This window comes from Entelurus aequoreus, linkage group LG01 (assembly GCF_033978785.1).
Source record: "Entelurus aequoreus isolate RoL-2023_Sb linkage group LG01, RoL_Eaeq_v1.1, whole genome shotgun sequence".
NCBI lineage: Eukaryota > Metazoa > Chordata > Actinopteri > Syngnathiformes > Syngnathidae > Entelurus > Entelurus aequoreus.
Window position 1 is genome coordinate 42,510,490 of NC_084731.1, and position 12,792 is coordinate 42,523,281.

The 12,792-nt window shown below is 39.3% G+C and overlaps 1 protein-coding gene across 3 annotated transcripts in view; it reads right to left on the reverse strand.

Annotated features, from left to right (window-relative positions):
- Positions 1-7,644, reverse strand: part of rims4 (regulating synaptic membrane exocytosis 4) — a 73,726-nt gene extending 66,082 nt beyond the window's left edge. For all 3 annotated transcript variants that reach the window (XM_062051061.1, XM_062051041.1, XM_062051051.1), the window contains exon 1: positions 7,163-7,644. Coding sequence is in view for 2 of the 3 variants with exons in the window: in XM_062051041.1 (XP_061907025.1) it covers positions 7,163-7,259 (97 nt within the window). In the remaining variant the exon portion in view is untranslated. The remainder of the gene's footprint in view (positions 1-7,162) is intronic.
- Between the last annotated feature and the right edge of the window lie 5,148 nt (positions 7,645-12,792).

The following is a 12,792-nucleotide window of genomic DNA, read 5'->3' on the forward strand; positions in this document are numbered from 1 at the left end:
GCAATACAGATACTAATAAATAGCGCTAATGATAATGAACAATACCAATAATTTACCTTTATTATCAACAATACAGTTGTTCAAATGCAACAATACATATATGTAATGATAACTAGAGATACGAAAGAATGCAGAAAAATGGAGGGGAAGAAAGAGAAGCAACCTATATTAACCTTGTAGATTGTTATAGTAACAATAGGTTAAGCTTTGTCAGTGTGCCATGTGTTACCCAGTTTACCCTAGGGCAACAACTTAATACATGTTTGATGAAACGTGATTATGTGCATGAGTTTATGTATGCATATGTACTTGTATATGTACAGAATGTGTATATGTGTTTGTACAGTGAATGTATATGTACAGTATGTGTATATGTATGTTTGTACAGTGAATGTATATGTACAGTATGTGTATATGTATGTTTGTACAGTGAATGTATATGTACAGTATGTGTATATGTATGTTTGTACAGTGAATGTATATGTACAGTATGTGTATGTGTATGTTTGTTCGGGTTGGGTATCGTTTGAATTCGAACGATTCCGATTCCGATTCCGGTTCTTTGTTTCGATTCCGATTCCTGACGATTCTCGATTCCGATTCTTTTAAGAGGCAGGGTCAAAAAAAAGTTTAGGATATTTTAAATGAGCTAGCTAACCCACAGTCTTTCTGAATGAAATAGTCTGACATTCTCCATCAATTTTAATTCTATTAACTTTTTATGAACTTTACTATAAATTCCTCACAGGGCTGTTTTCAACTAGAATATAAATATCAAATCTATGAACTTGAATATAAATATTATAAGGCTGCAGCTAACGATTATTTTTCTATCGATTAATCTATAGATTATTTTTTTCCGATTAATTGGTTAATCTATAGATTATTTTTTTCGATTAATCTATAGATTATTTTTCCTTTTACTGATTATTTTTTTTATTCAAAATGAAGATTAAAAAATAAATGTAGGCCAGTTTTTTTGAAAAGGCATGGCTTTTATTTACAAAAAAAAAGAAGTATGGCCACTCAGTCAACATTGACAACAACATGACTAAATATTCTGTAACAATGTAAACATTTAAAACTTTTAACATTTAACAAAATTAAATGTAGCTTATTTGCTTTTTAATGTGCAAATATAAAAGTCAACATCCAGTGCAAATCTTAATATTCTGCAATAGTATAAGCATTTCAAAAGTAAAAGTATTGCTTATTTTGCTTTAAAATGTGCAAAAATAAAGATAAACATCCAATACAAAAAAGTGCAAAACAAAATATTCTGTAACAACAGTGTAAACATTTCAACAAAAGTGAAAGTATTGCTTATTTGCTAAAATGTGCAAAAATAAAGATAAACATCCAATACAAAAAAGTGCCAATCTAAATATTCTGGAGCACTGTAAACATTAAGTATTGCTTTTAAAATGTGCAAAATAAACATCCAGTCCAACACAGTACACAATAACCAATTCTACTCATTCCAGTGAGTGACTAACAGTTGTTATGAAGAAAGGTTAGCATGTCTACATGCTCTGGTTCTTTTCTTGTTTACAATATTCCCAGCAGCTGAAAATAGGCGCTCAGAAGGGGTCGATGTGGCTGGAACTGAGAGGTAATTAGCCTTCACCTCAAGCCAGGACTGCGAGTGAGCTGAGCTGCAGTTGAAGTTTCTAGAAGGTCAACGGGCTCATAGTGATGTTACTAGTAGTTGACTGGGAGATGTTTATTATCATTTGGGGAGAGTCCGCTGCCTGATGCTCACCTGCTAAACACCTATCTGCTCCACGCTGAAGCGATGACTACATGCGCTCTGAATACGCACTGCTGATTGGCTGCTAACGCTCTGAATACGCACTGCTGATTGGCTGATAATGCTTTGTGTGTACCAATCAGATGGTTGTGTGGGTGGGACAATGCTGCGTGCTGAGACAGAAGCAGAAGGAGCAAAGCAGCTTGTTAACACTTTAGCAGCTAAAGTTAGCTTTAGCTTAGAAACTCGTTGGGTACACCCCCGTACCGAACCGAAAGCCCCGTACCGAAACGGTTCAATACAAAACACGTACCGTTACACCCCTAGCAGATACAAATGACACATTCATGTTTTTGTGTAATGATGACAACGTATACTCGCGCGGACGATTGACTAGTTGATGGTTTTCTTTTCAAATGTTCGTTCATAGCCGTTGTGCTGCTATGATAGGCCATTTCCGCTCGACACAGTGTGCATACAACAACATTATTAGGCCGTGTATTGAAATACTCCCACACTTTTGACGACTTTTGGCGTGATTTTTCCCCCTTGCTCGCACCGCTCGCATCGTCTGCTTTGCGCTTCGCCATGACGGTAGTGTGACGTAAATATGCGACGCGTCGACGCACAAAAACGGCGTCGATGTATTTACGTAACCGATGACGTCGACGCGTCGTTTCAGCCTTAAAATATTATAAATTATGAATACATTTTCCCAGGGGTACACTTTCCTCAAGAGAGCTTTATTTTTGAAAACCTCATGAAAACACATTTACACACACAAGTGTATGATGCTGCAGGTATTTAAACATGTTACCGTGCTCCCACTGATGGGCTAACCTGGTGCAGAAAAGCAAATAAACAATAAGAAACAACTTGCAAAACCCAGTCCAGATTAGCAGCAGGTACAGTATAAAATCAGAGACAGTTCTTGTTTAGGAAAATGACCATATCCGCCTTCTCAGGCAGGATGCGTGAGCGTTCTGGACAGATAGTGTCTCCTGCTGTGGAAAATACACGTTCGCTGGGTGTGGAAGAAGCTTGAACGCATAAATAGGAGAAAGCGAGATATGACAGAAAAGGATAAGTCTTTTGTTGGTTCCACCGGACCACCACCATGCAGCAGGGTCGTCAGACATAAGTATCGGTGGAACGTCCTGGTACATCTGCAGCTCTCTCTCCACTCGTTTCTTGATGGACATGGAGCTCTGTTATTTCGCGGTTATTTCAATTTTTTTGGTAAAGTAAAGCCACACTTTCGACCGCAGATGCCCGCTATCCATGCTTGAGCTTGACTGACTCGCTCGGCTATGCTAACACTTCCGGCGGTGGGCGCTTCTTCGTTGGTGTTCAGCGGCTTCTTCTTCCGGTTTCCTCTGACATATTTTTTTCCGGTCAGCGGACTAAATTGGCGTGACAGCATCGAAAATAGGAATCGAAATGTAAACTTTTGAACGATTCCGGGAGAATCGGAAAGTTAGTCCCGGTTCCAATCGATACTCGATACTCGATACCCAACCCTAATGTTTGTGCAATGAATGTGCGGGTGGATGTACGAACTTTGAGTATGTAGATGTGTACAGTATTTGGGTATGTATGTGGGAGCGTAGGTACCTATGTATGTATATATGTATGTACAGTATGTATGTATGTATATGTGAATCTGTATGTGCAATACATTTGACTCCCAGTGTGTGTGGGAGCCAGAGTACGGCCCAAGCCCCCAGAGAGCCCAACCCACAAACAGTAGGTGTGGCGCCCAGGGAACCAGGGACCACCGCCCCCACGCAGCCAGGCTGGCCAGCGACAGGAACCCCAGAGCCAGGCCCACTGCACCCCACACGGGCAGAAAGGCGGGACTCCCCGCCCGGGGGGCCCAGAGACTCCCCGCAACCGGACGGGAAGACCGCCCCCGCCCTACCGGCACCCGGGCCCCCACCCCGGGTGGGTGGGGGCCCGGGTGTGTGACAGTTGATCGTTTTGAAATGTGTCTTGAAACATTGCCTGCACACCTAGTAAAGCTTCGAGGATTGCCACAGTTTGACCCTGGAACAGATTTTTCCTATTCACATTTATATCTCAACTTCTTTTTATACTTGTGTGACAGGAATGTGGAAACGTGACCTTAAACATTGCTCGTACACTTAATAATGGCCACAGTTTAACCCTGGAACAGATTATTTCCATTTACATGTTTATCTTAACTTCTTTTTACACTTGCGTGCCAGTTACGAATGTTAAAATGTGACCTTAATTATTACCTGTGCACCTAATAATAGCCATAGTTTGACCCTGGAACAGATTATTATATTTACAGTATTATCAACAGTGGCTAAATACTTTTCACATTTGTGTGACGGTTAAAAATATGAAATTGTGACTTGAAACACTTCTTGCACACTTAATTAAGATGGATTGCCCCAGTTTGACTCTGGAACTATAATATTATTTTAACTTCTTTTTACACTTGTATGACAGTTAAGAATGTTGAAATGTGACCTTAAACATTGCGCATACACTTAATAATGGCCCAAGCTTGACCCTGGAACAGATATTTTCTATTTGCATTACAGTTGAGTTGAGTTGAGTTGAGTTTGTTTTTATTTGGAACATGCATGCATACAACATGATACATCACAATTTCCAGTTTTTCTATTCAACATGTTCGAAAAGGAGTAGGAAGAAGCAGAGCTTATTTAATCCTACACCTTTTCCTTTACATAGCAGTTGCTAAAACGTTTGTTCACTTCCTGTTCTCAATGTATTCATAATATACTCCATAAGTAATAACAATAAAAATAAATAAATAATAATTAGTGAAGCAAGTTATATTTCATATGGTGAGATAAGTAAGATTATCTAGAAAATGAATGGATGGATGAAATAAATTCAGAACAGTTATCATGGTTCTTCTTCTTTGTAGTTTGTACTGTCAAAGCGCTTTGAGTACCTTGAAGGTAGAAAAGCGCTATACAAGTATAACCCATTTATCATTTATTTAAACACTTTAAATTTGAAGAGTTTCTTGAAGTGAATTAAATTAGTACCTTATTTGATTTCTTTGCTTAATCCATTCCATAATTTAATTCCACATACTGATATACTGAAGGTCTTAAGTGTTGTACGTGTGTACAAATGTTTTAAATTAAATTTTTCTCTAAGATTATATTTCTCCTCTTTTGTTGAGAAGAATTGTTGTATTACATTGGGTAGCAGATTGTAGTGTGCTTTGTGTATAATTTTAGCTGTTTGCAAATTCACTGTGTCATGGAATTTCAGTATTTTCGATTCAATGAATAAAGGGTTTGCATGTTCTCCATATCTAACATTATGTATTATTCTAACTGATCTTTTTTGTAAGACCGTTAATGAATGAAGAGTACTTTTGTGGTTATGTCCCCATATTTCTGAACAATAACTCAGATATGGTAACACTAGTGAGCAGTAGAGAATATGAAGTGATTTTTGGTCGAGAACATGTTTTGCTTTATTCATTATTGACGTGTTCCTTGTTACTTTATGTTGTATATTTTTTACATGAGATTTCCAGTTAATTTTTTCATCAATAATTATACCTAGAAATTTGGTTTCATTTACTATTTCAATTTCTATTCCGTCTATTTGTTTTTGTGTTTGACTTTCCCTTTTCCTGTTACCGAATAGCATTATTTTAGTTTTACTGAGATTCAAAGATAATCTGTTTTTGTCACACCATCTTTTTAATTTGCTCATTTCTTCTGTTATTTGTATTAGCTTCTGTGTGTTCTCTACTGAACAAAACGCTGTTGTATCATCCGCAAATAATACTAACTTTAAATATTTTGTAACTTTACAAATGTCATTTATATAGAGATTGAACAATTTTGGTCCTAGTATTGATCCCTGAGGTACACCACAGGATATATTTAGTGCTGTAGATGTGTGTTCGCCAAGCTTCACGTACTGTTTCCTGTTTGTTAAATAATTTCTAATCCAGTTTAAGACCAACACTCTGATGCCATATCATTCTATTTTTTTTATTAAAATATTGTGATTAATTGTGTCAAATGCTTTAGTTAGATCCATCAACACTGCTGCTGCACATTTTTTTACTATCTATTGCATTGGTAATTTCTTCTGTAATTTCAATTAAAGCCATCGAAGTTGAAACATTAGCTCTGTATCCATATTGGTTCTCAGCGAGTATTAAAAGTGGTTAACTTCTTTTTACACTTGTGTGACAGCTAAAATAGATTGAAATGTGACCATAAACATTATTCGTGCAGTTAATAATAGCCAAAGTTTGACCCTGGAATAGATTGTTTCTATTTCCATTATTATCAACAGTGGTTAAATACTTGTTACACTCGTGTGACAGTTAAGAATGTTGACATGTGACCTTAAACCAGTGGTTCTTAACCTGGGTTCGATCGAACCCTAGGGGTTCAGTGAGTCAGCCTCAGGGGTTCGACGGAGCCTCCGCCGCAGAGGTCAAGACACACCCGACTTATCGTGTAAATAAAAACTTCTCCCTTTCGGCTTTATGGATACGGCAACAGCAGAAGTCAGACTGATTTGCATGTGTGTAAGTTGTTGTGAGTTCATGCACTGTGTTGGTTTTGTTCTTTGAACAAGGTGATGTTGATGCACGGTTCATTTTGTGCGCCAGTAAAAATACATAACTTTGAATATATGAAACTGGTGGTGTTCGTTATCTCCAACAAGGTTAAGAACCACTGCCTTAAACATTGCCCACACACTTAATAATGGCCAATGCTTGACCTTAGAAAATATATTTTGTATTTGCATTATTATTAATAGTGGTTAACTTATTTTTACACTTGTGTGACGGTTAAAAATGGGAAATTGTGACTTGAAACATTGCTTGCACACTTATTGAAGATGGATTGCCCTAGTTTGACCCTGGAACATATCAGTTCAATTGTTCTTAAAATATTATTTTAACTTCTTTTTACACTTGCATGACAGTTAAGACTGTTGAAATGTGACCTTTAAACTTTGCCCATACACCTAATAATGGCCCAAGCTTGACCCCGGAACAAATCTTTTCTATTTGCATTATTATTAACAGGGGTTAACTTCTTGTTACACTTGTGTGATAGCTAAGAAAGTTGAAATGTGACCATAAACATTACCCGTGCAGTTTTTAATAGCCAAAGTTTGACCCTGGAACAGATTATTTTTATTTACATTGTTATCAAGAGTGGTTAAATACTTGTTACACTTGCGTGACAGTTAAGAATGCTAATATGTGACCTAAAACATTTGCCGTACACTTGATACTGGCCCCAGTTTGACCCTGGAACAGATTGTGTTGTGGCTGCAATCATCCAGACTAATGCATAAAACAGGTGATTTGCACAAACAAACACACTAAACACACACACACAAAAACACAACGCACTAACTCACCGCCATCGTCCTCGTCGAAGGAGTTCATGCAGGGGAAATAGATGGCGAGCGCCTCGAAGGAGGCGGACAGGCTGATGCGGCTCTGGGACCGCTCCATGTAAAGGCCCGCCGCCGGGCCCGGGTCGGCCGGCTTTGCCAGGCGTGGCTGAGCATTCTTCACGCGGAGTACGGCTCGCGGCGTCTTGGACGGCTGTCGGCTGCCCCCCAACGGCAGACCCTCGGCAGCCGGAAAAGGCGAGTCAGAGGCCGGCAAGCTGGGCGGCTGCAGGCGGGAAAGGTGCTCTCATAGAGATTGATGCGGCTTTGGAGGCTGCGGTCCGGTCTTCGCTACCCGCTCATCTTCTACTGGTCCAGTCGCTCTCTGCTTGGCTCCGCCGGATACATCATGACGAAACACGGAACTTTGCCAGCCCTACACTTGGTAGGAGTCGCTGCTGAAAGGAGGTCGCCTCTCGGTCCGGGTCAGCACCTGAGCGCTGAGTCCGAACACTGCTGATGACTGACAGTCAGTGTCTGACTAGACCCCACCAGGCTGCTCGCAAAGGAGGGGGCTCACTGTTGCTGACAGAGTGGCCAATCACGAGCTGATTGAGTGAGTAAGGGGCGTGGCTTAAGGACACTTGCTTTCTTGTCTCTCTTGACTATAGTGTTGTCCCGATACCAATATTTTGGTACCGGTACCAAAATTATTTCGACACTTTTCGGTACTTTTCGATACTTTTCTAAATAAAGGGGACCACACACAATACATGTATTTTGGCTTTATTTTAACAAAAAATATTTGGGTACATTAAACATATGTTTATTATGTGGGCCCTAAGCAAGCGCTTAGTACGCTTATGCCTTGGGCCGGCTCTGGGTGGAGGACCGGTACTTTTCAGAGGTAGTATATTACCGAATATGATTAATTAGTACCGCAGTATTATACTATTACCGGTATACCGTACAACCTTATCCCTGACTCTCATGGAGATGAAACAAGGTTACAATTTTTTTTTTAAATAAAAATAAAAAATTGGTAAAATATTCTAATCTCATCCAGTGAAGTTTTATGTTTTTATGGGATCTTCAATGTTTTCCAGGCCAAAGACCCCCAAACTGATTGACCCCCTGACAATACTGTACATCGTGTATGAAATTATGATCGTATTTTACATTAAACTAGTACTAAAGGTGCCTTATTATTGTGCAATACTACACACACAAAAATGTTGGGTTAAAAAATAACCACATTTTAACCCAACTGCTGGTTCAGAAAAGGACGAACCCCTTATTTGAGTTATTTTAACTCAACATTTTGGGTTAATTTTTTCAACCCAACATGTGAGTTAAATTATTTAACCAAAAAATTGGGTTATGTTAACTCAATGTTAATTGATTCATAACCCAACTATTGGGTTGAATTTATTTAACACAAACGCTGAGTTATGCTCACTACAATGTTGGGTTATTCCAAACCCAACTATTGGGTTGCGCAATTTAGCGCTCCTTGACCCAATAGTTGGTTAAAAATGATCATTTTTACTGCTGGTTTATTCTAATCCTTCCCAATTATTGATCAAAATTATCTTTATTCCATTAAAATATACTCAAAAGCAAGATATGAGTGACATTTTATTTTAAAAGATTGCCTTGTATGGTCATAGTTGTCCTATACAGCATGCTCAAATATGTTCATGTACATAAGATGTGTGATTGTAAATAATGTTAATGAGATTAATCCTTAATAAAATTCCCTTCAAGAAAAAAGTACCTTTTAATTAAAAGAAACCTTTAAAATGTGTTACCCATTGAAAAACAACCCAAGAATGCTTCATAGTTTTGAAAACCCAGAAATTGAGTTAAAATGATACCCTTATAACCCAAAAAATTGATTGCTCTTCATAAAAATAACTCCAAAATGTAACCCAACACTCGCAACTCATAAATTGGGTTATCAAAATAACCCAGAATTTTTTAGTGTGTAATGATATTCCAATGACAGTATTGTGCCACTAATAGCTAGCTGGCAACAGGCACTTTAATCGACAGTTGGCAACTAGTGCTAATTGCAAGCTGGCAACTACTGCCCTAATCACTCGCTGGCAACTAGCGCATCAATCCCTAGCTGACAACTAGCACGCTAATAACTAACTGGTAACTAGAGCGCTAATTGCTAGCTAGTGTACTAATCACTAGCTGATAACTACCCCGCTAATCGCTGATAACTAGCATTTTAATGCCCTAATCACTGGCTGCCAATCGGCACATCAATCGCTAGTTGACTTCTAGCATGCTAATCGCTAGTTGCCAACTAGGGTGCTAATAACTAGCTGAAAACTTGGGTGTTAATCACTAGGTGACAACTCGAGCGCCAAACGTTAGCTGACAAATAGCGTGCTTATCGCGAGCTGGCAAAAAGGACGTTAATCGACAGTTGGCAACTAGTGCTAATGGCAAGCTCGCAACTAGCACGCTAATAACTAGCACGCTAATAACTAACTGGTAACTAGAGCGCTAATTTCTAGCTAGTGTGCTAATCACTAGCTGACAACTACCTCGCTGAATTGATTTACGTGGACCCCGACTTAAACAAGTTGAAAAACGTATTCGGGTGTTACCATTTAGTGGTCAATTGTACGGAATATGTACTGTACTGTGTAATCTACTAATAAAAGTTTCAAACAAACAATCAATCAATCAATGCTAATCACTGACAACTAGTGCTTTAATGCCCTAATCACTGGCTGCCAACTGGCACGTCAATCGCTAGTTGGCAACTAACGCACTAATCGCTAGCTGGCGACTAGGGTGCTAATAACTAGCTGACAACTCAGGTGTTAATCACTAGGTGACAACTACAGCGCTAGCTGACAAATAGTGTGCTTGTCACTAGCTGGCAACTAGCGCGCTGATCGCTAGCTGGCAAATAGGACGATAATTGCTAGCTGGCAACTTGATTGAGCTTATTCTTTCGGTCATACCCCAAAGCTCATGACCATAGGTGAGGATAGGAACATAGGTACATTAAGAGCTTTGCCTTCCGGCTCAGCTTTTTCTTCACCCTGACAGATCGATACAGGGTCTGCATCACTGCAGACACTGCATCGACCTGCCTGTCAATCTCACAATCCACTCTTCTCTCACTCGGGAACAAAACCCTGAGGTACTTGAACTCCACTTGGGGCAACATTTCCTCCTCAACCCGGAGATGGCACTCCAAACTTCTCAGAGCATTAACCGTGGACTCGGACTTGGAGGTGCTGATTCTCATCCCAGTCGCTTCACACTCGGCTGCAAACCACATCATCTGCAAAAAGCAAAGACCTATTCCTGCAGTAAACAAACCGGATCCCCTCAACGCCCTGACTGAGTCTAGAAATTCTGTCCATAAATGATATGAACATAATCGGTGACACAGGGCAGTCAACCAAACCTCATTGGAAATGGGTTCGACTTACTGCCAGCAATGAGGACGAAGTCTCTGACACTGATCATACCGGGAGAGGACCGCCTAAATCAGGCGGTCAGGTGTCTCATACTTTCTGAGCACTCCCCAAGGGACTTCCAGAGGGAAACGGTCACATGCCTTCTCCAAGAAAGGAACCACCACCTCGATCTGGCAGCCGTTGTAGAGCAGAAGCACTTACCGTATTTTCCGGACCATAGGGCGCACCGGATTATAAGGCGCACCGCTGATGAATGGTCTATTTTTGATCTTTTTTCATATATAAGGCGGATAATAGGGCGCATTAAAGGAGTCATATTTTATATATTTTTTTCTAAATTGAAAACACTTCTGTGGTCTACATAACATGTAATGGTGGTTCTTTGGTCAAAATGTTGCATAGATTATGTTTTACACATCATCTTCAAGCCACTTTCTGACAGTCGCTTCCGGATGCGCCGTTTTGTGGGCGGTCTTATTTACGTGGCTCACTTTCGGCAGCATCTTCTCCCCGTCACCTTTGTTGTAGCGGTGTAGCGTGCAAGGACGGGTGTGGAAGAAGTGTCAAAAGATGGAGCTAACTGTTTTAATGACATTCAGACTTTACTTAAATCAATAACGGAGCAGCATCTCCTCATCCGGAAACAACAACACCGGAAATGAAAAACCGTCCGACCGGAACTCTCTAATAACTAAAGTTCCTTGGGTGAATAATGTAAACTCACTATACCGGTATGTTTTAGCACTTTCATGGTGAGTTTACTGACAGATATAAGTAAGAACTTTACACTACTTTATATTAGAAATGGCAACAGCGAAGGATGAATGTCACGTAACAAGAAGATAGAAAAAAAGAAGAAGCTTATCGACTACGGTGTCGGCACGGACTACAAAGGTGGACGCGTACAATTTTTCAGAATTTATGCAGATCCCAAATACAGATCAGCAGGTACCAGAAGGTAAGAAAAGTTGCTTTTGCATAATATTGCAAAACAAAAATGCCAGATAATATATCTTACCTTACACACACCATAATATAATACTCGTATGTTGAAGCACAGAACAATCCATCAAGCGGTGCACTTCATAGCTTACCAAAGTCGTACTAAAACAGAGGACGAATAAATGGGATACAATTGCTATAATATGAAAAGGGGTAGGATTAGATAAGCTCTGCTTCTTGCTACTCCTTTTCGGACGTGCTGTAATGAAACAACTGGAAATATGTGATGTATTACATTGTAATTGCATTGAATGCATGTTCGAAATAAACTGCAACTAATTAAGCCCCTTTTTTTAATTGTTATGATCTTGTTTCCATTGCATCTTACACAGCAACGGAAGGACTGGGAGAGTTGGCAGGAGCAGGGAATTTAGGGGCCACAACAACCATGATCATGGCCAGGGGCCTCATGTATTAAGCGTGCATATGCACAAAATCCTGGCGTTCTCCTTTTTTTAATGGCAAGGTTGAGATGTATCTAGTGTGAACTGAACGTGGAAATGTGCAATGCCTCACGCCAACTACATTCTTCATGTAGGCACACTTCCACATTCTGTGGACACTTTGGCAACACTCAGATGTGGTTGCTCGGGCTTTGCCAACATTTGATTACAAAAATGTAAAAGATCGAGGCAAGGACACAAAATTCACGTTTTCACCTATGCATTTAATGCTTTTGTTCCTGTTTGTGAGCGCGACTATTAATTAATCGAGTCAATCATTTATGCTGTCTACTGCTCTTACAAGTTTTTTCCTGTGACTTCAGCACAGCTTGGGTGCAGTGTTAATTTTGTGGCAAAAAAAATTCAGAATAAAAAAGAAATGCATGTTGACTAAAGCAAAGACGGAATTTTCAATTTAGTCAACAATATGCAATACAACTAGTTTGTTTCTTTATATGACCATTTTAGTCCAACAGTATTCACAAAAATGCTTGATTTCAGCTATAATAATAACACACAGTAGGTTTAGTTTGAAATGTACTTATTGATATATTCATGGAGTTCACGTCTTGTTGTGAATTTAGTTTTTAAGATGCTCTGCAATGACAAATTGGGTTTATTATCCTTTATACTTTAGTCGACTAAATTTAGTGTAATTTTAGTTGACTAAAATGTTGAGGAATTTAGTTGACTAAAACTAAATCAATTTAAATTACTAAAATGTGACCAAAACTAAAATACATTTGTCAAAAGTTTA